The 25,642-nt window shown below is 38.0% G+C and overlaps 1 protein-coding gene across 14 annotated transcripts in view; it reads right to left on the bottom strand.

Annotated features, from left to right (window-relative positions):
• PLEKHA7 (pleckstrin homology domain containing A7) overlaps positions 1-25,642 on the bottom strand; it is a 160,499-nt gene that overhangs the window by 84,260 nt on the left and 50,597 nt on the right. Inside the window, exon 1 of one of the 14 annotated variants that reach the window (XM_033063366.2) lies at positions 13,159-13,558. The exons of the other annotated variants lie outside the window; for them this stretch is intronic. Coding sequence (XP_032919257.1) covers positions 13,159-13,229 — 71 coding nt within the window. The 5' untranslated portion in view covers positions 13,230-13,558. Of the gene's footprint in view, positions 1-13,158; positions 13,559-25,642 lie in introns of those variants that run through there. 14 annotated transcript variants of the gene reach the window in all.

Raw genomic sequence — 25,642 nt, 5'->3', positions numbered from 1 at the left:
AAAAGTAGGCTATTCTTAGAAAAAAAATTCATATTTTTCTACCAAAAAGAAGTGTCCTTCTATGAAGAGTTAGAGTTGAATTGCTTATTATTCCAAGGGCAAGAAGTGGTAGGGAGCCAAAGCCCTTTATTTCTGCAAATTGTTCCAAACCGTGATCAAGTAAGAGTAATGACTGCCTTTCTAAAATGCACCATTGAACAACAGCAGGCTCATTCATATAACCTACCAAGTACTACAGGCAGAATGTTCTAAATCAGCACCAAAAAAAATTCTGGCATGTGTACTGATTAGAAAAACCAACTAAATAAAAATCCATATCATTAATAACCAGAGCTTACTTTAAGCTGTCATACTATTGAAGTTAATCATTAAAACCAGTAGAGGTTTTATAACCAACACTGATTTCAATCACATTTCCTACAGGAACCAAACAACTCATGGACTCCTGGAATTATTTGTATCAATACCTTGAATCCAGACTGGATTTGATAAAGACAGTAAACCACTAGCATAGTGCCTGAAGACAGGTTTTTATGAAATATTAAGGTATTCAGTCCTTTTCACAAAAGCCTCAATTGATAGCAATTGCCAGTATCAATCAAAAACATCCAAGCCTTTCACAAAGTGTCAGACCCAAGTATTTGTCTTACAGCTGATCACTCATAGCTGTGCTTATTAGTGAGAAACAGAGAGGTGCAAGTTATTTGTGCTACAATATATTTCACCTGCTAAGATGCAGTGGGACTTCACTAATGGGTGAGATTTTCTAGTGCAGCAAAGAAAAAAAAGAGATTAGAATTCAGGATGAACAATCGACAGATTGTGGTTCTAAAGCAGTATCTTTACAAATAATCATTAAACAATAATAAAAATAACAAGTTGTGTAGACACACACAAACACATTGTACTTTCCCTTCCACAGTAAAATCTGATCATGTTAAAGCTTAACCAGTATCACAAATGAGGTAGAAAGGAGTGACCTCAGCTCCACAGAAATTTACTATAGTCTTAACTGATGACAAAGCATCCCTCAAAGTCAAATCTAAAATAATGGAATAAACTTGCATCCTGCTGATGCCCTGAGAGGCTACCTAGAACAAAGGCTAGACAGAGTTAAAGGAATAAAGTAGGTATTTATTAAAACACCTTCAAAGGACACACCTTGGGCAGTACAGGAGCCTGGCTGTGGCTACACCCAGGATGGACCCAAGATTGACTCCAAGTCATGAGTTTTTCACACTTTTATGAGTTTTGGTCCATTTGCACATTGGGGTTAATTGTCCAATTACAGCTTCAGATTATGAAGTCCCATCCTCATAAGGAGATTGCTCTCTTCAATTTGCTGCTTATATTTTTGGGGCCTCAAGTTTCAGCAGTGTCCTTCCTTCGTAGGCTGGAAAAGGACTGTTTTGTCTGACTGAACTCTGAAGAGAACTTGCTAACACTTTATATGAAGTTGAGAGTCATATACTAATGCAGTACAGAATCTAGAAAACATGAAAGTCAAAACTTCAGGCATCACTGCCAGCTACCTAATTATTACCTTAAATCACTTCAAACATTTTCCTGGCTATCTTTAGCACTCTGACTTGCACCTCCATCATATCCCATCTACATAATACATAAAAGGGATAAGAAGAACAATTCTGTTACTGCAGTCTTTGGCTTTCCTCTGTTCTGGGAAACAGACTTCATCTATTAGCAATAACTAATTACATTTGTGCTCTACAACACTTCTGTGTTGGATTCCTTATATTTTAAAATTTATCGATAAAATGATGAAGTGATGGAAGCCAGTATCAATTACCAACATGAACCCATAATATTAAACTAAAACAAGAAGAACCAAAAAGCCAATTCCAATTTTATTTGTTGAACTATAAAGCCCTCATATATAGCAATTTCTCAAATACTGTGAATGCTTCAGTTTGTTCTATGCACAGAAGCACTTATATTCTGTTGATCAAAATGAAAAGCACTAGTTTTACTAGTAGAAAGGAGAAGTGACTCAGGAGCAACAGCTTCCAGACACCAACAGTATTAATTATATTAATCAAGCTACTGGAAGTATTTCAATCATTAGCTCATTTTCCTGAAGGATCTTGAAGAACTTCCAAAATCACAAACATCAGGGTACGTATTATGGAAGGTAACATTTTAGAAGTAATTATGAACATTCGATTTTTAAGGATACAAAATTTCAGTGGTATAACTTCAGGGGAAAAAAAAAGTTCCCTGTAAAGTTAAAACTGTAACCACTTCTTCTGAACTAGGAAATAGAAAAAATCTCCACATTTTATACTCTGCTGTACACTTAGAAATTTTAGTATTTAGAGAAAAAGTTCTCCTTTGTTTACATCACAAAATTATTTACCTCAAAACTGTACTCAGACATACAAGCTGTTGTTCTCATGTAAATGTCCTTTGACACTACAATCAGAGTTAAAAATCTTTTGCTCTTCACTATCAAACAACAAAAGAAATCCTCAAGAAATTAATCCAGAGATGCTCTTACAAGAGCATTCCTAGTGCTTATTTAGTGACCATACATCCATCAGATTAGACTCCTGTTTAATTTCATGCAAGGAGCAAAACACATTTTTTGAAACACACTGCAAGGTATTGGTATTTTGCAAAACACAAGTGTGATGTATGTTACAAAAGTAAGGGTAAATTATTTCTATTTTCACTTAAAAACAAGCAAACAAGCACCCATCAAAACAAACAGAATAAATCGAAGAAGGGCAGCAGAACAAGATGGATGGCAAGCATGGTGGTAGATGTAGTCAGGATACAGGGAAACAACCTCCATCTCTTCAAGCACCATTTGTGTGACTGCTGCTGATCTCACTGCTTTGGCAGCATTTTCCCAGAAGAGTGCAAGACATCTGCTTAGGCAACCACCAAATTACCAATCACATCTGACTGAAGTAGTAGAGATGTAGGGTGTTTTGTGGAAATGTTAATGGCATGCAGCAGCTTTGCATTTGTCTGGTATGAATACTGAGAAGTCACCTCTGTTCTATGGGTATCTCCTACTTTGCTTTCTGTCCTGGTTATCACCAAAGAAAACTTCCTCAGTTTATGTGTGAGAACTCTCCACAGAACACAGCAACATGTTCAAATCAGCAGCACATCATGACCCAAGCCCTACCATGACAACTTTGAATCCAGAATAAATCAGCAGCTGAAATAAAGCCTGAGATGCCATTTGGAAACAAATGATGTTTTGAGCTCAAAAAGATGGCCTTAGTACTGAGTGCCATGGTGGTAGGCATGGCTCTGACTTTGATTTAAAGGTAAACATTGTCATGGGTCAGGAAGTTGACAGTAATATTGCAGCCTAGACAACTCTTACATTCCAACCAGTTTGCAGATTCTCACAAGACAACTCACACCATTTGAGTTTATCAGTCTCGTCTACAGCAGTTTTTCTTTCCACTGTGCAGAAAGGATTTCTTTCTTTGAAACAACTGATTCAACCATCTGAATTACACTTCTAAATTTGAACCACAATTTCTTGCACAACACAAGGTGCCTGTGGCTGAGCTCCAGTCAAGGCTGCCAGTATTTCGTCAGAGTTCTATGAAGTAAACACACATGCATGGCTTTGATCCAAGACACATGTCCCAACACTCACAGACCTCCACTTCCAAATCAGTGCACTTAACCATGATCAGCAGATTAACAATGATCACTCTACCAAAAAAGTTCTGGCTAGTACTCAAGGAGAGCTTAATAAGCTAAATGTGATGCAAGGAGAAGGTGAATAAACTGCCAAGACTAATGTGCAGCATGAGGATACTCATCTGGAAAAACAACCAAGGAATAGGCAATAGTTTAAAAGTTAGAGAGCAGAGAATAGATTAATGTATTGGGATACAACTACTCAACAGAACTAATCAGGTACCAGCATTGCTTCAAAGAACTTCAGCCCAAACTGCTATTGCAGTTCCTGACACATCCTGGACTCAAGTAGACAAGAATAAATGCTGTCATTGAGTCTTTATCTGTAATGCTTTCAACTTCTAATAATTCACAGTCATAACAAAAAAAAGAGATTATGCAAGTATGTTTGTGGACTTCCACAAACCACACTTTACTAAACTAAAACCAGAAAGAGTAGAGAATGTTTTAGAATACTATTGCAATATACATTAATACTGGTCAAGTATGCATCAAGTTTATTTCAAATCACTACACAAACTTAGAAAGTACAAACATCCAATGCCTTGATTGTTAGGAAAATTTAGGTTTTAAAACATGCAAAATTATGACATTTAAGCAACTGAGGTTTTCAGAACAGCTTGTACTTAAAAATAAGGGGTTTATCTTCAGGAGCTTTCAGCATCTGAAATACAGCACATCATGACCCAGCAGGGTGGGAGTGGGCAGAAAAGAACACAGAGAGAAAGCACAAAGTAGTGAAATCAAGACCCATGGTGCAAAGCAATAGAAAAGTTTACATTACCAAATCCACTGCACATTTGCCTAATGTTTTCAGCACATGGAAATAAAGCAGGCCCAGCAGACAGCAGCAATAAATCCATAAAAGAAAAACACTTCTGCCAGGGAACATGAAAGACTCTTAGTAGGCATTAACAGATCCATGCTGCTTTTCTTTAATTTAACAATTCTGAATTGTGAACTAAAATTTTAGTATAACAAGTTGACACAGGCCACACACTAAATATTCTGCATTTTATCCATCTATGGTAATGCAGTGCAGGGAGAAAACAAATCTGCCTTTAAGGTTTCCACATGACTAGCCAAAATCAGAATGAAAAATTTATTGTACCTTTCCCCATCCAGAAGTTATACCTAACTTCCTACTGTTCTTCAGAGATACAGAACAGCTCAGAAAAGCTGGAGCTAAAACACCAGAAATACCTGGTGGACACACATTAAAATCATTCTAAGTAAAATCCAGTTGATTTGCAATACAAACATGTTTTTCTAATCAATATACACATGCTGACTATTCATTAGTGGGAACAAGTCACAGCAGAGAAACTCTTCTGAACAGTATTTCTGGAACTGTAAAACCACCTCAAACCTCACCCTCTCCAACAGAGGACAAAGGCACAATTAAAAAACTCCACAATTATGGGTAATGCTCTTAGTTTTTCTTTTACTTCCCTCGTTCCCTTCAGGCAACCTTTTTTATTTTTTAAGGGAAATAGAAGAGACTGAACAGCTGTTAGAAAATGAAGGGAAACACTCCAGCTTTTACCTGAAAGGGGATAGGAAGAGCGAATGGAAAACATTAAAAGGCAAAAGAAGCTGGGAAAGACCAGACAATTATATTCTTCAGAACAGTAATAAGTGAATAACGGACAGTTATTAATTCCATAAACCAGGATGTATTTCAAATCCAGAAATCTTACCTGGTAAACAGCACGCAAGCATAAAGCAAGTAATTTTTATTACATCCACCTCTGAATAGGCTTAAGCAGAGGGAGTAACCCAGTAAAAAACCAGAGTGGGGACAGAGCTAATGACATGTCTTAAAGCAAGAAAGACAAGCTTGAACTTGATGCAGTTTAACAGGAGAGCCAAGAAACGGATTTTTCAACTGGATGATGTAGCTAAAGCAGCAGGTAAAATGTGGATTATTTAGATAGGAATAGGGAAGAGGAGGGAAAGTGCTAGGGAGCTCCAAGAATGTTCCAGCAGCCTTGCAGAGAGAAAAGACCTCTAACAAGAGCTTCCACAAAGCCAAAGGGAAAATGGGCAACACTTTAGGGACAGGGGCAACCAAGTGCAGGTTGAAATTTGCAGAGATTAAATTTGAAAAGTGCAAGAACAGAGCAGAGATGCTGTCCCACTGCACAAGGCAGTAGCCACAGGGAGCAGAGAATTAAGCCAGTAATGTCGCAGAAAGCAAAGTTTAAGGTTACAACACCCAAAAGTTTGCAAGGAAAGAGAATAACATGCAAAAAATGTCTGAAAATGACACAGGTCTTAATTTCTGAGGAGGTGCTCTATGGGATCAAATTTTTCACCTGGGGCAGTTCACAGCCCAGACAGACACACCAGGGGAGCAGCACCCCCATGTAGTGCCCTGGCACCCTCCCCACATGAGCTCATCACCCCAGCCATAACAGTCCTCTCCACTCTAACTGTCTGTTTCAGCAGATGATTATTCCTCACCCAAAGCCATGACTGAATGAAACCTTTTGCAGGAGCTGAAAACCTGATGTAAATTTTGAAAAGGCAAGCACCATCAGCATTATCTGCATTGCAGTCATCTCAGCAGCACAGAGGCATTTCCACGTCAACAGGACCAACTGCTTAAATAAGTGTCTTACTTAAGATGGCTCTCTTCAGCATGTGAGAAAAAAGTAGTCTGGTTTTCTGCAAAAAGTCTAAAAACGGAATATGTAAGCATCCATTTACTAAGTGCTCAAATTTATTCTCCTTTTCTGCAGGAAGATGTCCTTCAAATGAATTGCAGGACTCATGAAACTGGATTAGCAATGTCATAAATCACCTACCTGCCAAAATAACAGCATAAAAAGTGAGACTAAATATAACCTACATCTGATTTGAATAGATACAATCTATATTTAACAATTTGTTATAACTCAAATATTAGCAGACACTTATTCAAATATCAACATAAATCACAGCATTAGCTTTAATTTTCCTATAGTTAATTGTTTTAAAAACAACTTTTAAGCCTTTGCAATGCCCTCATTTATGATTTAATACGTTTTGAATTTGCATAAAGAAACTTGCAAATTTATGTTTCACAAATTTTCTGCCAGTACTCCAACTTTTTTCCTCCAAACCAAATAGTAACAAATTCCTAGTCTACATTTCTCAAATTATCAATGAAATGCTTCACAAACCAGGACAACTTCTAGGACCATCATTTAGACTGCAGGATTTAATACAAGCCAAAATTTCCATCATGTATACTGGAAAGAACAGTATTTCTCTACAGGTTCAATGTCTAAGACTCAAACTTAGTTTCCATACTTAATTTCAAAACCACTGTATTAAGAGCATAAACTCAGTGTTAGAGGGTGATGTTGTGACCTGTGTTCTACTACTTAACCTGGACTCTCTCAACACTCCAAGTAAACCTCAGAAAACCTCCAGAAACATCCCTGTAAGGATGTTTCGAAAGCAATCTAGAGGTATCCAGGCACCTTCAGCTCCAAGAGAATCAATCAGAATGGAAATCTTGGGAAGCACACTTCTAAAATAAAATCTGTGATAATTCATTAACTTGATGATGCAAGTAGATGTTGAGGCAGAAATGGTTTGGCAGAAAGAGCCAAAGCGAATTCAGAAGCATCATCATTCACAAAACCAAGTCAGCATACATTTACACCAAGACAGACAAAATAAAGGAACTTCATGCTGAAGTCTTCAGAATAATGAAAGTACAAAACATTTTACATCTGAATCTCTAGTTACACTAGATCTTTTCCTTTCTTCATAATGAATAATGTGTTAGAAAACAGCAGTTAAGAAAAAAGCCACGTAGAACTTGCTGTAACTGGTTCTGCCACCCAAATATCAATGTCGGTAGAAGAACTGCAATTACATTTCTGTGAATGAGAGCCTGAAATACCTGAAAGCACAAAGCAAACAAGAAGAAATAGTCAACATTTCAGTCAGAATTAATTAGAAAAGTAAGCAGTCCACATCAGAGTACTGCTTTGCACCATATGCAGTTTATTCTTTTGCCTCCTTTTAAGGACGCTTAACAGCTAACATTATCATAATGCTCACATTTTTCCTCAGAGTTTCCTCTTTCCTGACAGAATGATTTATAATGAATTGTTGCAATCAGCCACCCGTTCATCTGATTACAGCCTTTCCAGCAAGTGTAACCTGAGCCACACTGGGAATGTGCGCAGAGAGGAGCCCCAGGTGATACAGATGCCTAAAGAAGGCAATACCCATCGGAACTCAGGTGAAACAAGCACTGCAGCACTGCCAGCAGTTTCACAAGAGCTCAGTTGAACCTGGGACAGCATCAGCACATACAGCTCCAGAGCTGGTCCTGCCCTGCAGGTCACCAGGTTGCCACAAACAGGATTGTGCCCATCTCCTGGTCACTCTCACTTGGTGGCTTTACATTTCCAGTTTGGATGGGACAAAATAGGGGAGAGAATAAAATATGGAAAAACAAAAAAGGAAACTAACTAGAATGCCTCATCTTTAACTGTTTTTCTATCATTTTGTCTTCCCAAAGAGCACCTTGCGCTTAAGATTCATTCCCTGCAAGCTGAACTCCTTTTTTCAAGTCCAATCTTGCTTAACGAGTTACTTTTTATTATGGGAAAGTTTTCTATGCGTTGTTTGTTCTGTCAAGCCCAAATAACTGCTGACATTCTAATCACGGGCCCCTTAGAGAAAAAAAAAAAAGGTCTTTTGCTTAAAAGCAATCTTTCCATTAGCCTATAAAGCAATTATATATATATATATCATATTTAAATCATTTAAATATAAAAATAGCCTGCCCACATTTTAAATATTGCAGAGGATAAGATACATAAAACTGTCCTCTTCAGATTTTAATCATTCCCTCTCTTACTTAAATCTGAATTTAATATATTCCTACAGCACCAGCTTTCTTCAGTAGTTCTTCCCAAGCCCTGAAGAAGGAATTATCTTTCTAAAAACCAGAGACCGATCTCCCTCTCCTAACATTAAAGCTACATTTTGTTGTAGCCATATATAAAAATCAAATTCTATGGGGAAGGAGCTTCTAAGGCCAGCATAAATTTAGCACACCATGTTCTTGCATATATTTTGTCTGTTTAGCCAAAAACTCTGCCCTCCCCTTTCTCCTCCTCCCTACAAAGGAAAGGCAACAGCTCTGAACCAGCAAAGAACATAAAATACAGGAAGTTTTGCTCAACTGACTTAGTTATTCCAAGAAAAATGCAACTGTAAATCCCTGTCAGACACATGCCTACTGCTGAATATTCTGAATAGCAATATTAAATAGCTACTCAGGACTTTCCCTAACACTAACCAACAAATGCTGTAATATAATTTCTGTTATTCTTGATTACTATTTGCCTGGGCGCATTATTTTTCAAGAGATTTTAATTTAGGTAAACTTGTCAAATTATGCTACAAAGAAAACTGAGTAAATCTGTTTCTTTACTAGCATTCACTGTCTTCTAACACTGCACAATAAGGAAGCAATCAAGATTTACTCCTCTAAAATACAGTACCTTTTTTTTTTTTTAATTTAAGGAATGGATTCTAATTAAAGGGACCATTTGAAGTGGGCAGTGGTTCCCTCTTTAAAAGAAAAGCAGTGGCTTAATGCTGCAAAATCTCTTCCCTTTCCACAGATAAGCCCTGCCCATTTGTTGCTTAGTTTCAGTTATAGTAACTTACTTGGGCTACTGCTATGACTGGATGGAATTTGCATTAACTGCATTCAGAATCAACTGCACAGGTGCAATTGGCTCATCTTGAATTCACAAGATTACAAGTTTTTACTGTCAACAGCTGGATAGCTATGTTTTCTCCCTTTTCTTTATTAGCAGATAGGAGAGGTACAATAAATAGCATGTGCAATTCCAAGAAGCGGTGTTTCCACTGACCTTGCTGGAAGCAGGAATTCCAGTGTTACACAGGGATGCAGAAGGTTCTGATTTTCATTAGGACAAAGGGGAATCCTCTTATTGAGGGTATCACAGTCCACCAGCAAAACTCCAACTACATCCCAAAACCACCATTGATAGGTGAGACACGGTTGTGTTTTGCATTATCTCATCTCCAAGTGAGGAAAGAGATGTAACTCCTATTCAAAACTGCGTTTGAACGTGGATTTGTGAGGCAAACAAAAACAACTGCTTTCTAAAATGGTTGCAATCTGCTGATACCCCCGAGGAGCTGAAAGTCCTGGCTTCCCCCATAAAACATGCCTAGGATCCCAGATGTCTTCTTTGCCAAAGAAATATTCACCAGACTACACTCTCCTTGTCTAGCAGCCTAAAGCAACGAGACAGCAAATGTTCTTACAATAAACAGTTCTTGCCATACCAGGGCAACTGGGAGAAAGACATGTGTACAGCCTTTGTTCTTAATATCTACTGATTAAGTTTATGAAAATCAAACATGGTAAGACTATTTTGAAAGGCTTTTGAACAGACTTCCTTCTACACCATATGACATACAAAGAAAAACCAACATGACACGATGAAGCAGATGAAAAAATGTAAGCTCTGTGGCTGATGCCATACTAGCCAGAGTAATGACAGGCTCACTTGCAGGCTTAGTTTGGCTACCATTTAAATTTTAGCAACAAATTCTATATTTGCTGCTACCTATCTTGAAGGAGATTAATTATAGAGTGGCATATTTTCTCTGAATTTCTGTATCAAATACCAAATCTATAATGGAACAAAGATGATAAATTACTCCAAGTGTTTTTCAATCATGTGGGGCATTTTCTACAATTAATATCTAGATCAGATCTCTTTTATTGTGCTCTTATAAAAGAAGAAAGGAGGTATTTTATATCACAATGAAATTAAATTATATTAATCTCTAAATTTTGTTCAACTGTGGAAAAGAAGAAACACCAATTCTGCATTACATGGATACCAAAAATGAAATACAATATGGCTCAAAAAACACAGTCCCCAAGCTGGACTCCTGATTTATGCAATGCCATAATCCACAGTCAGCCAGGATGCCATGCTACCCCTGAGTGACCCAGTTTTAGGGACAGCATCTTGGTCATGTCCAATATAAACAATTCCCTGAGCAATCTTAGAAAACCATGAACGAACAAAGCACTGACATTTGTGTGCATTCCTCCAGAACAAGCTACCATCAATACTTCATCCACATTTCTACAAAAAGTATTATTCCCAAACTACAATTTTTTATGGTAACAGAAAGCACAATCCATTCTGAACACTAAGCAGTCCCAATGACAACTCTGTTCTGTGGAAAATTGGTTTTATCTACAAAAAAAAAAGGATAAAAAGCTTCCCAAAGAGAGAGCTTTTCCAGAACTCCGTTCAGGATTTTTATCCCATCTCAATAGCAAGCCACAGTTGATTTAATGTCTCTGTCAATACCCAAGTTTAGCATAATGTACACTAACCTTCCCACCAGAGATCACAAACCAATCATGATCACAAACCAATTATGATAAACAGTAGACCCACTGCCTATTTTTACTGGGAAAAGTTCACTCACCAAAATATAACAACTAGAGTGGAGACACTAACTCAGCCCTGTCTCTGTAAGGTACATTACTCCCCAAAACTACAAGCAAAATTACAAGCAAAAACGGATGTATGCTACTACTCTGAAAGAAAAATTCTACACTGAGGATGAGCTCTAAAAGGACTGCAGGAAAACTAATTTTACATTCTACAGTTATCAGTAGTTGTAGACAATGTCAGGAATTTGTCTTTTTAGGTACTGAAACAGAATTGCAAAATCAGAATGACTTAGCCATTAAAGGAAGTAAATGCACCCAATTTTACATATATAAAGCAGTATCTTAATAAGCTCAGTTGCATATAACAGAAACTAATTATGTTATCTGAAAATTATTAAACACAGACATAATTGAGATGCTGAATAACTATTTAAAACCATGTAAGAAACAGAAAGAGAGAATTAAAACCAAAATGCAGATAAGCAACACGGATCCAAAAGTTCAGGAACCTGAATCTCTCTTTTCACAATAGAGGACTGGGAACCTACTCACGAGACCTTCATTCTTGCCCAGAAGGTCACTGTGGAAACTTGGGCGTTGGGTTGTGGCTCATTTTGAACTTGAGAAGCAGGAGTGAAAAGCTGTGACTTTGACTAAGCACCTAACCTAAACTTAAGAGAAGGTTTTCATATCAGCTGCCCTTTACTGAATTTCTCTTGTCTAATTTCCAGCTTATTCATGCCTTTTACCACAAAAAAAATGTCCAGAAAAAAAAAAGAGAAAGGTTACTAGACATCAGCTTCCACTAAAGTCAGGCCAAAGGACAACCAAATATGAGGAGTGACTGTGATTGACCTCTCAAGGGCTAACTCTGGTACCCTTGAGCAGACAGCCCCAGCAGCGCTATAGAGATTCAAATATGTGAATTTATTTCAAGAAACATATAAAAAAGTGTTTAAACCAACTCTATGCAGAGCCACTCTTGTTTCTGCTCACAAGCGACCATCACTGCAGCCTTACCAAACTAACCCATACCACATTCTATGCTGCAGTTTAGGGAGATTGTCAGATTCAATCTCTTAGATCTGAGTGTGTTAATGAATAACTTATTCTCATATCCTTCTCTTCATATGCCTTACTGAAAGATGAGTAATAGCACAAAACTCCTGTCCTCACGCCCATTTTCCCCTCCCTCTGTTATTGTTGCAGGGACTTCGATTTAGACACAATAAACAGAGATTACACTCCAGTATTAAGGTGTGCCAGAAACCCGAGCTCTTTTAGCCACAGAAGTACTGTAACACATTCCCTCTAATTATTATGCAATATTACAGTCTTCTACAGCAGGAAGAGTAATTTCATGGTTAGGATCCAGCCCATTCACTAGAAAACTGCTATACAGCACTTTCAGAAGAAAGGATTATTAATAAAGCACAACTGTTTAGTCAAAAAGATAAAATAAGAAGCTTGTACAATTTAGCTTTACCACAACACCGGTATTTGTAATCTTTTCACACGTGCACATTCTGTGTGAATTGTCTTAGAAGCAAAATGTCAGTAAGTACTTCTGTTTATTTACCTTATAGAATTATACATGAAAAGACTTGAAATCATTGAAGTTTTAAAAATATGTATAATTGCCTTTTCTTAACATCATAGATACCTGGCTCCCAATAAATGACAGAAATATCTGAAGACATAACTCACTTTAAAAAATCTCCAAGGTTACAACTTCATTTTTCCAGTTAGAAAAACTCTGAAAATATTTAGTATGCTTAGAAATAAAAATATTTGCTTTAAATAAAAGTGAACTTAACCATAAGGTCAGGCACATGGTATTTTAAAATAGTATTCATGGTTTTCAGCTTCTTAACTCTGTAATTTCATAATTTTTTTCTGAGAACAAAGAAATGGGGAAAAAACCCCTCAGTTAACACACTCATCATGCTACAGCTCTATATGCAACTGCATTAAAAGGTAAAACTTAAAGCACAATATACCTGCATGACACCTGGTAGAATGGATATCCTGGTAGAGGAAGAGAGTTTGAAAATCCAGACTGGCTCGACATTGCCTTCAGGTATTGTATCCACTTAAATCTCTTCTATATTCCATATGTTAATTCCCTACTAAAAAAATTCGTGCGGACGTATCCATCTGTACCTTTGTTCAGAGCTAACTAAAAAGAAACCGAGCGCATACTCGAAGGTCTCGAGGATTCTGCCTGCATTTCAAACTGCTTCCTCAGTAGTGAAATTCCTAAAAGCCAACACCCTCATGACATCACATACTCCAAAACCATAAACACGCAATTGTCTCAGCGAGGCAAGGACAGCCCGTGGGTTTGGACTCGACAGAGAGCCCTGCACTGCATTTTCTCCTGCGAGCACAGTGCCTCTCAGGCAGAGACCTGCTGCCTGGAACAGCAGCCCTGCTCTGGCAGCCAGCCAGCAACCAGTACAACTTATTGCCAATGCCGCAAATCCCTCCGACCGCCTCGCCACGCTGCAGGTGGAACCTCGTCTCAGCCCTTGGCAAGGATTCCCTTCCCAAGGCACGAGATCCTTGACCTTGAACTCGGTGGCAAAAACGTCATCTGAACGTTTCTGATAACTGCATGCTGCATGCTGCTGTTTTATAAGCAAGATCAGATTGCACTGCACGCCACGGTAGCATGAAAAATCATAGTGAGCTTCCCCTGCTAAAGAAGAATCCTCTAATGCTACACCCTCAACTATGGGAAAGCAGCAGGGAAGGACAGAGATGGAATTCTAAACCACATTATTTAAGCTACTGAATATAAGTATAAAATTATGTGCATGCCTTCCTGCAGTATTTTATTACAGCTTAAATCAAAGAAATATCAAAAGCAACGTTTCTTTTGATATACAGTACAATGGTAAGTTACATTAAAGTTATTTGGGCATGCCTTCCTCAAGAGACAAAGAGACTACTGGAAAGCAGGAAGACATGTGAGTAGTCACAGTATTGCCCAGTGGCATGACTAATGTCAAACAGACTTAAATGATTATCTACCTACACTTCTCTTAAGGAAGGTGTACAGTGCCCTCACATGTGGATTTCCGTAATTTAAACAAAATTTCAAATGAAAGATTTTTTAATTATTCCATTACCTACACTAGCTGCAGTGGAAAACATTAAAATATTGAGTTTAATACCCCTACGCCATGACACATTATTTACTTTCATATTATTTTGTCTCAGTTTTGAAAAAAGATTTATCAGTTTAACTTGGTTTATCCCAAGTTCACAATCAGTATTTCCATCATAAGAAAAATGGCACAAAACTTTGTCACTATGTTAGGTGGTTTTTAAAGTCTGACTTGAAAGACAGAGGTCACTGCATAGGACTCCAATCCTTAAATCCTATAAAAGTGCCAGGATAACAGACGGCACAGTCTGCCAAAAAAGTTTGGGTTTCTTTTTTATTTTTTTTTCCTTATTTGCCCAACTGATTTGTCTGGAAAAACAAAGAAGCTTCTGGGTACATCATTTTGCATACATTTTTATATCTCTCCTGGCTGTAAGGAGTGAGCTTGAAAAGGCAATTCAAGCACAAATAATGTGGTATCAGCTGAAATTTTACAAACAGACTTGAAAAGGCATCATCTCTTTCATGTTTAGTATGGAGCACTCTCTCCAAAACTCACAACTCTCAAAAACCACTTGGGGAACACCAAAATAAGTTGTGTGCATGTGAGAGGAAGAGAAAACTCTACTAAACCTGAGTGCCCTGTGCCTAATCAGGGAGGTTAGGATAAATACTGGTACCTTTCATCCCCATGGCCACAGCTGCAGAGGGACTTGCCAGTGATTCCTCTGCAATGCTGGGGTTGGCCCTGAGGAGTCCCCTTGTGTCTCCTTGTGGTTTTCAGCTTCTTAACTCTCCAATTTCACAATTTTTTATGAAATTCAGGCATGCACACTCCTAAAACACTTGAATTTTAACCTGTGTATTTACTCATCTTCTATTTGGTGTCTTCTCAACACTGACAACGGCAGCATTAGCACATTTATGCAGTAACTCCCTTCTCAGAGTAACTCCTCCCAGTCCCAACTAGGATTTAGAACCTTTGCATTGGATTTGCCAGCTGAAAAAGAATGTTAGTATCAAGACGGCAGATTACAGGCTTATAAATTTGGGAGTCTTAGAGGTTGCCAGTGGCTTGCCATGACATTTTGCAAAAATCACAGAGTCCCTTAATGCCTAGCTTATCCACATAATAAGGAAAATACTGCCTGACAGCAAAGGAATGATGTGAGGTTAAATTTTTTTTTGTAATTAAGTATTGAAATCCTTTGATTAAAGATTTATGAAGGGACAAAACAGCTGTAGCATTTCAGGGAGAAGATGTGTGGGAATATTCAGAACAGAGGGCTTTTTTGTCTCCTGCTCCTAGCTCTAACACAACAGATGCATTATTGCTCTGAAATTTCAATTTAAATATAAAAGCCATTTAAATTTTAAAATAAGGTGGAAAGTGCAGTTTTTAAATGGGTGGACAGCATTCCACAGCATTTAAAGATGGGGATAAGTGATATAACATTAGGCAGACAAAAACTGCATTTAGGATGCTCTTTACAGAAGCAGAATGCTTCCCTGGTAAACATCACACCACTTGAGTCATTTGGAAACAGAAAGGGAAAGTGTGGCTTAAGACAGAGAAAAGGAAAAGAGAAAACCTGGTTAGGACCAAAGAGAAAGCCTCCCCACAATGAAACCCAACATTTAACAAGGGCCCCTTCTATTTAGTTCCACAAGCAGGCTGGATTGCAGAACACAACTACTTTTGGGATCCAGACCTAACTTGCCAAACACCACCTCCACTGAAGGAGACGAGTGGGTTTCGTTCCAACTGCAGTCACATCTTTGGGAAATTTACTTCCGTGTTTCGGAGCCAACGAGCTCGCTCAAAAATAACCACCTTAGTATGTCTGGCACAGCACGCCATGTAACACTTATTACTCTGCTGGAACAAAATTAAACCAAGAAAATAAGTTTGGGACACAAAGAGTGTGTGCTCCAGAATTTACAGTGACCTTAGTACTGAAGGAAGTGACCTGTTAGAGCATTTAATGCTGCAACTTGAAAAGGTATGAAATACTTAACTGAGATCTAACTGCAGTTCAGAAAGCAAGGACAGGCTGAAAGACTGGAGAAGAACAAATTCATGACCATTTTCAGCTATTTCAAACTAGCAGCATCCTTGGCAAACTAATGGAAAATTTGTTTAAAGCCCAGTCAGGCTGAAGAAGAAATAGAAACTCACTCATAACTACAATCAAGTTCACAATTATGTGATTGTATATCAAAATGCATACAAAGTGTTCACTATTCATAAAAATAGAATGAAGCGTCCTGCAAAAATTATTGTAATATCAATACCATAAAGAAGTAATTTACTCCCATCTAGAGTGTTCTAGTTGATATTTTCACTGCCTGCTGTATTAGTGTCTAATAAATTAGTGAATTAGAACAAAAATAAGAAATGCTAAATAAAATTACATGCAGTTTGAAAATAACAGTATTAGCACAAAAACATTACAAAGATATTCAATATAATGAGCAGTACCTAGATGACATAACAAAGTATTTCCCTCCTTTCTGTACAAAACACCAAAATGAACAAATATTCAACAATATAAAGAATAATGGCAAATTTCCAAATGAAGAAGGACACTACCACTGGAAATTCAAAGCTCAGAGTTAAAGACAAACTGGATATTTTTATAGGGAAAAACCAACAAACAAACATCCCAAAATCCAAACAACCCAGAAGTGATGGCTGGAAGGAAGGAAAGAAGACTTATAAACAACATCAGTACTTTGGAAAAAAAAGCCATGTGAGAAAGCCAGCTAAGCTCACTGCTGATGGATGCCTCTCTCACTCTTCCCCGAGACACACTGGAGACATTGTGGGTTCAATGACAATGCATCATCTCTGCTGCATTCCTCAACTTGCTGGTCAAACAACTCAACTAAATATTGTGTCCTTTGCTAGTAAGTGTTAATAACCAGTAGAGTTCAAATCTCACATGTGAATACCAAGGAAAAAGTTGTTCTCTTTGTCTTTCTTTTTTATTTTTTAATTTCCCCAGTACTTTTTCATCTGACCTACCCAGCCTTTCACTGGCTAACACAGGCAAATTTAAAACTCCTCCAAAAGGAGATTTCACATAGAATATCTTGGAAAGGAGGGGACCTTAAAGATCAACCCCCCTGCCATGGATACCTTCCACTAGATGAGGTTTCCCACAGCCCCATCCAACCTGGTCTTGAGCACTTCCAGGGATGAGGCATTAACAGCTTCTTTGGGCAACCTGTGCTAATGCCTCATCTCCCTCACTGGGAAGAAAGGAAAAGATTAGGGCATCCTTTGCAAGCTAAAATGCCAACTCACTCCTCCCTGCAATCACACAGGCTGACAAGACAGATGGAACTCCATAAAGTAGAAAGAGTAAGAGCCTTGAAGTATAAAGTACCTGAAATTTATGGAATTTATTTCCATTAAGGATTTGTCCTTCATGGACTAGTGAAGTAAAAGTAATGGGAAGACATGGTAGTAGGTTGTATTTTAGGTAAGGACACATGTCTGAATCCAGAAGCTTTATCTGAAGGTCACAGAGCCATTAAGGTTGGAGAAGGTCTCCAAGATCAGTGAGCCCAACCTGGGACCGAACACCATCTTGTCAACTAAACCATGACCCTCAATGCCACATCCAGTTGTTTCTTAAACACCCCCAGGGATGGGGACTCTGCCACTTAATGTCTGTTTCAATGCTGACAACCCTTTCAGTGAAAAAAATTCTCCCTGATGTCCTACCTGAACCTTTTCCAGGGCAACTTGAGGCCATTTCCTCCTATCCTGTCACTGGCTTCCTAGGACCAATCCCGACCTGGCTACAACCTCCTTTCAGGAAGCTGTAGAGACCAATAATTCCTATATCTTAAAAAAAAAAAATCTAGAATTTAATCTAAATGTCTGGGAATTCATAGTGGAGCTACTAGATTTACATGCCTTGCTACCTTAGTCCTTCCAGACATTCATACTTGGATTAAGAAATCACCGTTTTAACATCTTTTTTTCCCCCCAATCTGGAACAGGAAGGAAGGAGTTATTAAAGTCTTATCTAAATAAGATTTATTTTCAGCCCAAATATAAAACTGCTCTGAGCTACTTTAATAGAAAGGCTGTAAAGATGTTCAGAGTCCAACACCATTCCCCTGACTTGCAAGGCCACCTAACCAGCATTACCCAAAAGGCATTCAGGAGTTATGGGGCAGCCTGCACAGCCTCCATTGACCTGACACATTCCAGTAACACATCAAGTCCAAAGTCACACTTCAAGCACTGTTCACACCTTGCCATTAAAGCTCAAAGCACACATCACAGCCTTGGTGCCCAAGCCAGAGGTGACACACTTCCCCCTCTTTCCTTTTTCACTCCTCCTGCAAGTTGGCACTCCACATTTCTGCATAGCTGAAGGCTCCATTCCTTTTACTCTCCTCTGGGTGCTCAAGGGCAGCACCCTTCTTCAGGCTTTGCACATGCACACAGCCATCATCATTGGTTTCAGTTACTCTGCAGCTTAGGTAGCTTTCACTGCCAGATGTTACAGCAGTCAGACAAAAATTCTCAAAATTCTCAATGGCTCTCACACAGAGTGTGACATCAAACACAGCAAAAAAACGTGCACTAGAACTGAGATTAATAAACTGCAATCTGGACCTAACTGCCAGATAGCCAGTGCATGTTTCTTTACTGTTTAGCAAGCGTCCAGGCAGAAGGCAAACAACTCTTTGCTGTGGCCAAAGGTTCCACATCGATTCATGAGTAACCGAACGCGGCTGGCACTCTGCCTGGCAGGGAGATAACCCTGTCCTGTTGAACTGGAGCAGTGAACCCTCCTGCCCCACACCCAAAGCCACAATGAGGTTGCTGTGTAACCAGGTGCTGTGTTCTCAGCCAGGCCACTCTGCCCTGCAGCTGTCTGAACTAGCCTGTAACCATCTGCAGAAGGAACAAGAAAAATTCTTGTCAGCAGTAAAACATCAGGATGTCTTCTGGGGCAGGGAAGAGTACCTGAGCTGTAAATTAACCTCCTGCAAGTCATGAAACAACACAGACATAAAGCCATTGACCATGACAAGAAGGGTGAAGGACCCTGCTTACAGCCTTGCCCTCCTTTCCACCTGCAATTCCAGCTCAAACAATTAGCTCAAGTAACCTGTAACTGGAATTGAACTTCCAGGATTCACCTGATCACTGGTGTCTGAGGCACAGACACGAGCTACTCTGTACCTGTGCACACAAAACAGCCTGTACTGCACATCCTTTCTAACCTAGGTAAACTTGGTGGGATGGTCTCACCTTTTAAGGAAACCTCAGCCACCACATTCACTCTTGATCATCCCCATGACCTTTACCCAGGAAAAAGAGCAAACAGCACCTGGCCACACAGTCATTACCAGCAAGGGGAAGCTGTTCTTCCAGGAAAACAGGAGGTTCACTCTACAAACCAAAGATTTTTAAGCCCTGTGCCTTCTACAGAGACCATTTCAGAGTGACAGTTCTATTTTCTGCTTACTGCATTTGTAAATACAAGAGTATAAATCTTGTGTGCTGTAGAACCGGCAGGTGCTACACACTTCAGCTCAAAGAAAATGTGAGAATCAAATTACAGTGTCTCACTGTATGAAATAATTACATACTCTTAGATCTGAAATGACTTTTATAAAACCCAGAAAAATAGCATTCATGAAGACATTACATTATTATATATAGAGAAAAAAAATAAATACGCAGAGCCAGAAATGGGATTAAGCTACTTTATCCTACTTAAAAATGAATTATATTGGATAGAGACAAATACATCCTGTCAAGTGACATGAAAATATCGAACAGAAAACTAACTAAAATGACTGAGTTTGGAAAAACCAAAAAACCCACAAAACAACTACACAAAACCCCACACAGCAAAATCCTGAGTCAGCCAAATAAACTTCAAAGGAATCAACTTTTGTTAAAAACAAATAGGAATTTTAGTATTGCATAATTACTGAGCATGCTTGCAAGTAAATCGGACTGAAGCGACTTAATTGAAACAGTCACCTCAAACATATGTAGAAGTCAGAATGCTGATAAAATAAGCAATTTTTTAAATTACTTAGAATTTAGAAAGCAAGGTTACTTTCTGTCATGACACAAACATTAACTTGTGCGAGCTACCAGAACGGAGCAAATTTCTCTCTCCACAGACACAGTTTATTAATACAAACTAAAGAGATGCCTATTTAATGGCATTCAGTTTGCTGGCCCTTGATGAAGCTCCAGACTAAATAATATACTTCTTGTAGGATTGCAAATACAGCCAGGGAGTCTTCTGCACAAGAGGGCCATCACACAGTGTGCTTTTTAATCAAGACATATTTTAGGTTAACAGCCCTGATAAATTCTTATCTGTTAGAATAACCTATTCAGAATTCAAACCAGCAAATGAACTGTAGCTGCAATGCCTTGAAATGGTGCAAATCACCTATCAGGTGACAGAAGAGTGCTACAAGTAGAGGCAAATGTAGCACTGTCACCTCACTCCGAATGACACAAAGTGCCAATTTAAATGTGCCTCCAAAGTACAAAAGTAAAAAGAAACTGTTGGGTGTACAAACTCCTGAGGTCAGGGTGATAAATGAAACCACTTCCTAAATAAGCTTTCCTAATTAAGGCTTCTAAACCAGAGCTGGCTTGCATTCAGTTATTACCACTGTTAGAAGTAATCTGAAATATTCTTGATAAAATATTTTTAGCATCAACACCAGCATATTAAAACCAGTTGAAGGTCATAAGGATGAAACAAATAAAAGTTCACACTCGGGAAAATATCAGATTCATTCCTAAAACTACACAGAAGTGTTGTGAAAACTCCCTACTCAAATCAGTTCAAGATTTTTTATAGTTACCAACTTAATATATATAATATGTGCATTAAAAATGAAACAATACATCCATCCATTCCAGGATAACATCTACAGGATTGTACTTATTCGTCCCCACAGGCACACCTGGACTCCTAAAAAGGGTGAGTTTTCTTTTGTTAAAAGACAGAAACATTGCATACATAGTTTTAATCAATTTTATGTCTTCCCTGCCTCCCTGAAGAAATATTTAATTTGCTTAATTAGACAGATGGCACTTTTTATTATAGTTGCATTCAATTTGCATAGCAAACTTTTTCTTTTCCTAAGTCAATTCATGTTCCACTAAATGACAATTCAGGACTACAAACTAAAATATTAAATCTGTTCTCTGAATGTAAATATTTCATACCAGTATTCTTAAGCAGTGAACCACTGAAACTTTTCCTGCTGTGTTGGTGTACAAGCTTTAATTATTTTTCACATTTTCTTCTATATTAATCTACATTAAACTCAGAAAAAAATGCTAAAGAATCCTTTACATCCCTCTCACAGGAATCTGTTACATGTTTATTATTTCCATATTATACCCAATCCAGAAGTGGAAGAAATCACCAAAAAAAAAAAAAAATTAAAAAAAAAAATTAAAAAATTTTAAAAACCCCAAACTCTAAAAGCACCAGGAATGGCAACACACAAGCTAACAGGAGCCATGTGCTTTCAAGGACAGAAGATGAAGATGCATTTCTATGCAAAACAGAGCAGACAAAGAAGACATCCCTTAAAATGCACACTAACATACACACACAAAAATCACTAATTATATTGCAATTAATCTTCTGAAGCCTGTGAAATGATTCATGTTTACAACATCTGACCACCTAACCTCAGGTGCTTTGTCAAAAGAGAAGGGCTGGCTGCTTTTCCTTTCCCTAAGAAAAACAAGGATAAAAAGGTGAAGGATTTAGACTCAAACTTGGACAATGACTCAGCAGTGTAAGAAAAAGCCAAGGTAAGGCATGATTTGATTTACAACTAAGCTTTGGGTTGCTACAGCAACTTCAGTACTTCATAAGGTATTAGAAATACTTCCACTCTTCTTCCCTCATAATAAAATCTGTTTAAATGCTTTGGAAATCATTCAAATACTTATTTTCTTTTACAAGAATTAATCATCAGTTTGAAGGCTAAGTCTACAAAGAACAAGAAACAACCAGGATTTTTCACAAATCTGGAATGTAACTATTGAGAGAAAGGCAGCAATACCTGACATTCACTGCCCTAATTATTGAAGATAACAGCACTCAGCTTTCTGTCTGGTATTATATCACAAAGCAAACTTTGCAAAACACGTCATTAGGTAAACAGTGCACATTTAGAGTTTCAGGATGGAAAACTCAAAAGGGTTTTAGTGAGACATCAGTGAAAAATCCTCACATTACCTCAGGCATTTAGCACACAGGAAAAAATACAGTTTCAAATAGAACATTACAAGCTTTTTTTCTCTTTTTTTTGGCAAGGACTGAGCACTGATACATACCTAAGATAGAACCTTCTCATAACACTGTTTGCAGACCCGTCAGCTCCAGTCAGCCATTAAGAGTTCTCATAATTAAGCCTGAAGCATTCATAAGCATTCAAAAGTGAAGCACAGTCATTAAAAAGGACCATGCTTGCACTCTCCCTATTAGTTGGGAAAAAATTCATTAATGCCTTCACTCCTCTCTTTCTGCCCAGGGAGAGAAAGCAAGGGGAGGGAAGAAGAAGAGAGCAGAACACCGCCTACATTGCCATCATTTCCTCCCAACAGGTCAGCCACACAGAGGAAAGGACCAAAACTGGTCTCCATACTGGCTTCAGACTGCCTTAAGAGAAACAACCCAGAATTAACTTGATTTATGTAACTGATGCGAGTTACACGTGGCCCTACCATGACCATATCCACTCAGTGCCATCATTCTCATGTTTAGAGATAAAGGCAATACATTTACATCAACATATATCAAGAAACCATAATTATGATATTATATCCCAGGCAATTCCTAAAACCAGAAAACAGATGTTTAAATGATGCATCATTTTAATTAGCTCTCAGCATTTGTCCCTGGCCACACAACTTCTGTGGTGGAGATCACAGCAGCTTTGCAAAGTTTATAGACAACGATCTTCTAGGTTTCCTCCCATCTAGAACAAGTTAATCAGCTTGCTCTGTAAATCCAAATTAAATATATTCTTTCAGGAAAACCCCTACTCTGATTAGTCACTTGAAGCAAAGCATGAACAGGTATTGCATGCATGATTTTAATGGAAATTCTTGTGAAATTGGAGCACTTTATGGATGGGTGAATTAAACCTGCAAATTTCTCCTCAGATGTATGAATTAAAAATCTCTGCACTTCAGTGAGATATGAAATTTATTAGAAGAGCATTGACATGTTCCATGACTCCTACTTCAAAGCAACTAAATTATCAGGAATTATTATGTTTTGTTTTTAAACTGTCTTCAAAACACAAAATGACTTCTGGTCCAATTGCTTCAGTAAGTTTAACTGTTAAACAAACTTTCATACAAACCAATCAGAAAACTCACTGTTAGTGCTCTTGGTAACTAAATTTTGTCTGAACAATACACTGTGTTAAAACAATTACCTAACACATTATGCTAATATAAGTAGGTCACATTGTTTCAATTAGATTTGCCTTAAAGCTCTTCTTAATAAATCTAGTTGCAAGAGACACGCTTGCCTTATTTTCTCTAAAAAGTTGTTAATTTAAAATTAAACATTAGGCAGCCCACAGTCTTTGAGAAACTCAACACGTTGCCTGACACTTACATCAAAGCATGTGTATTTTATATGAGTTTTGTTTTGCTGCAAATACACAGAGAAGCCTTTGTCAAAATACCATCAGTTACAAATGCATGACTGAAATTCTTCCTGCATTTGGGAGCAGAAGGGGGCTGAGGGGGTGTCATTTACCACCAAGCTGCTGTGACTTTACTCTCATTGCTGAACACAACACAAACAATAAAAGGCAAAACTACCATGCTTGTTTTACCGAGGCATATAATTCTAAAACTAAGATAAAATAAATCTGTGAAACAAACCTTGTTTCCTTTCCTGTTCACCAAATATATGTGTGAGAAATTAAACCTTTACCTAAGCTTACATTTTCCTCATCACCGCAGGATCAAAAACTTCAGAAGTTTGGAAATAATCCAATTACTCCTTACTTACCTTATAAATGAGATATGAAAATACATGCAAAGAAGTGGTTCTAGGAGTAAATGTTTTACAAGCACCTCCATTAAAATATACCAAGAGGCGAGATCTAGCAAGTAAGTGACAATCTATCCTAACTCAATATTTGTTTTCGATTAATTTACATTTAATTGCAGGTGCTCACAAAGTTTAAAACGAGATAACATTGATCTCTGCTCACTGTAGAATATTTTAATATGGAATCCTGATATTAGACAGTCACTTAGACAGTAAGTTAGCTGTGCTTTGAAATAATATTTACATAATGGCACACCAGCACACAGGTCCCAGACAGCTCTTCCTAGGGGTGCATCAGACCAGGAACAAGCAGCATCAAGAAGAAGCTGCTCCCTCTCAGCTGAGCTGACAAACTTTCACTCTTCAGCTTTATTCAAATGTAGCAGTAATTACTCACTTAACCTGACACCGGTTCCCACATTGTTCATTCCCACAGACTACACGGAGCAGAAGGGGATGAATGTCTTCCTGCAGTGCTACAGTAATTGCTGAAACCCCAGAGTCCCTCCCGTCCTTCCAACAGCTTTTCAGGACCAGCCAAAAATGCCTTTTCCACACTGAGCCACCAGTAAAATCAATGCCTATCAATCCCCGGCTGAAAAGGGGTTTTTGCATTTAGAATGTTTAAAAAACACTGCCTAGCAGCTGAGTTGATTAGACTGCTCTAGCCAATTATTTTGGATATTTAACCAACCACTTCTCAGATTCCCCATTTTCCTTAACACCAGTTCACCATGTTGTTGACTCACTCTTTTTCTCCTCCATTTTCTAAGACTCCATTTGCATCCCCTGTCCCTAACACCTTCTGAATTTAGGAACTGTCTGCAGTACAAAAACCTGTGGTCAATATCCAGGCATCTGCAAACCATAGAATATTCTGGCCATTTCTAGAGGAACTATTACTTCTCAACCTGCTTTGAGCTTTATTTTTGATTTCAGGAAAATACTGTTTCTGGTCTTCACCACTCCTTGAAAATCAGAACTGCCTCATTACCAAGAAGTACACAACTTTTAACATGCTAATTTTAAACTCTAAAAGGCAATAGCTGATGAATTAAAAAAAAAAATAAACAAAAAAAACCTGAAACAAGACCACACCTCTTTTCCCACAGCATTTAGATTTAAAAAGCTAAAGATCACTACCTTACTTTATGGTTACTTTAGTACACCGGAGCAGTTTTCTCACTTAAAACACAGGGATGGAAGAGGAGACAGAGTAGTCTTTAATGATGAAAAAGGAAGCATTAAGTATAAAATGAGAGACAATTT

This window comes from Catharus ustulatus, chromosome 6 (assembly GCF_009819885.2).
Source record: "Catharus ustulatus isolate bCatUst1 chromosome 6, bCatUst1.pri.v2, whole genome shotgun sequence".
NCBI lineage: Eukaryota > Metazoa > Chordata > Aves > Passeriformes > Turdidae > Catharus > Catharus ustulatus.
The sequence above is the reverse complement of the archived record's forward strand: the minus strand, read 5'-3'. Positions and strand labels throughout refer to the sequence as shown.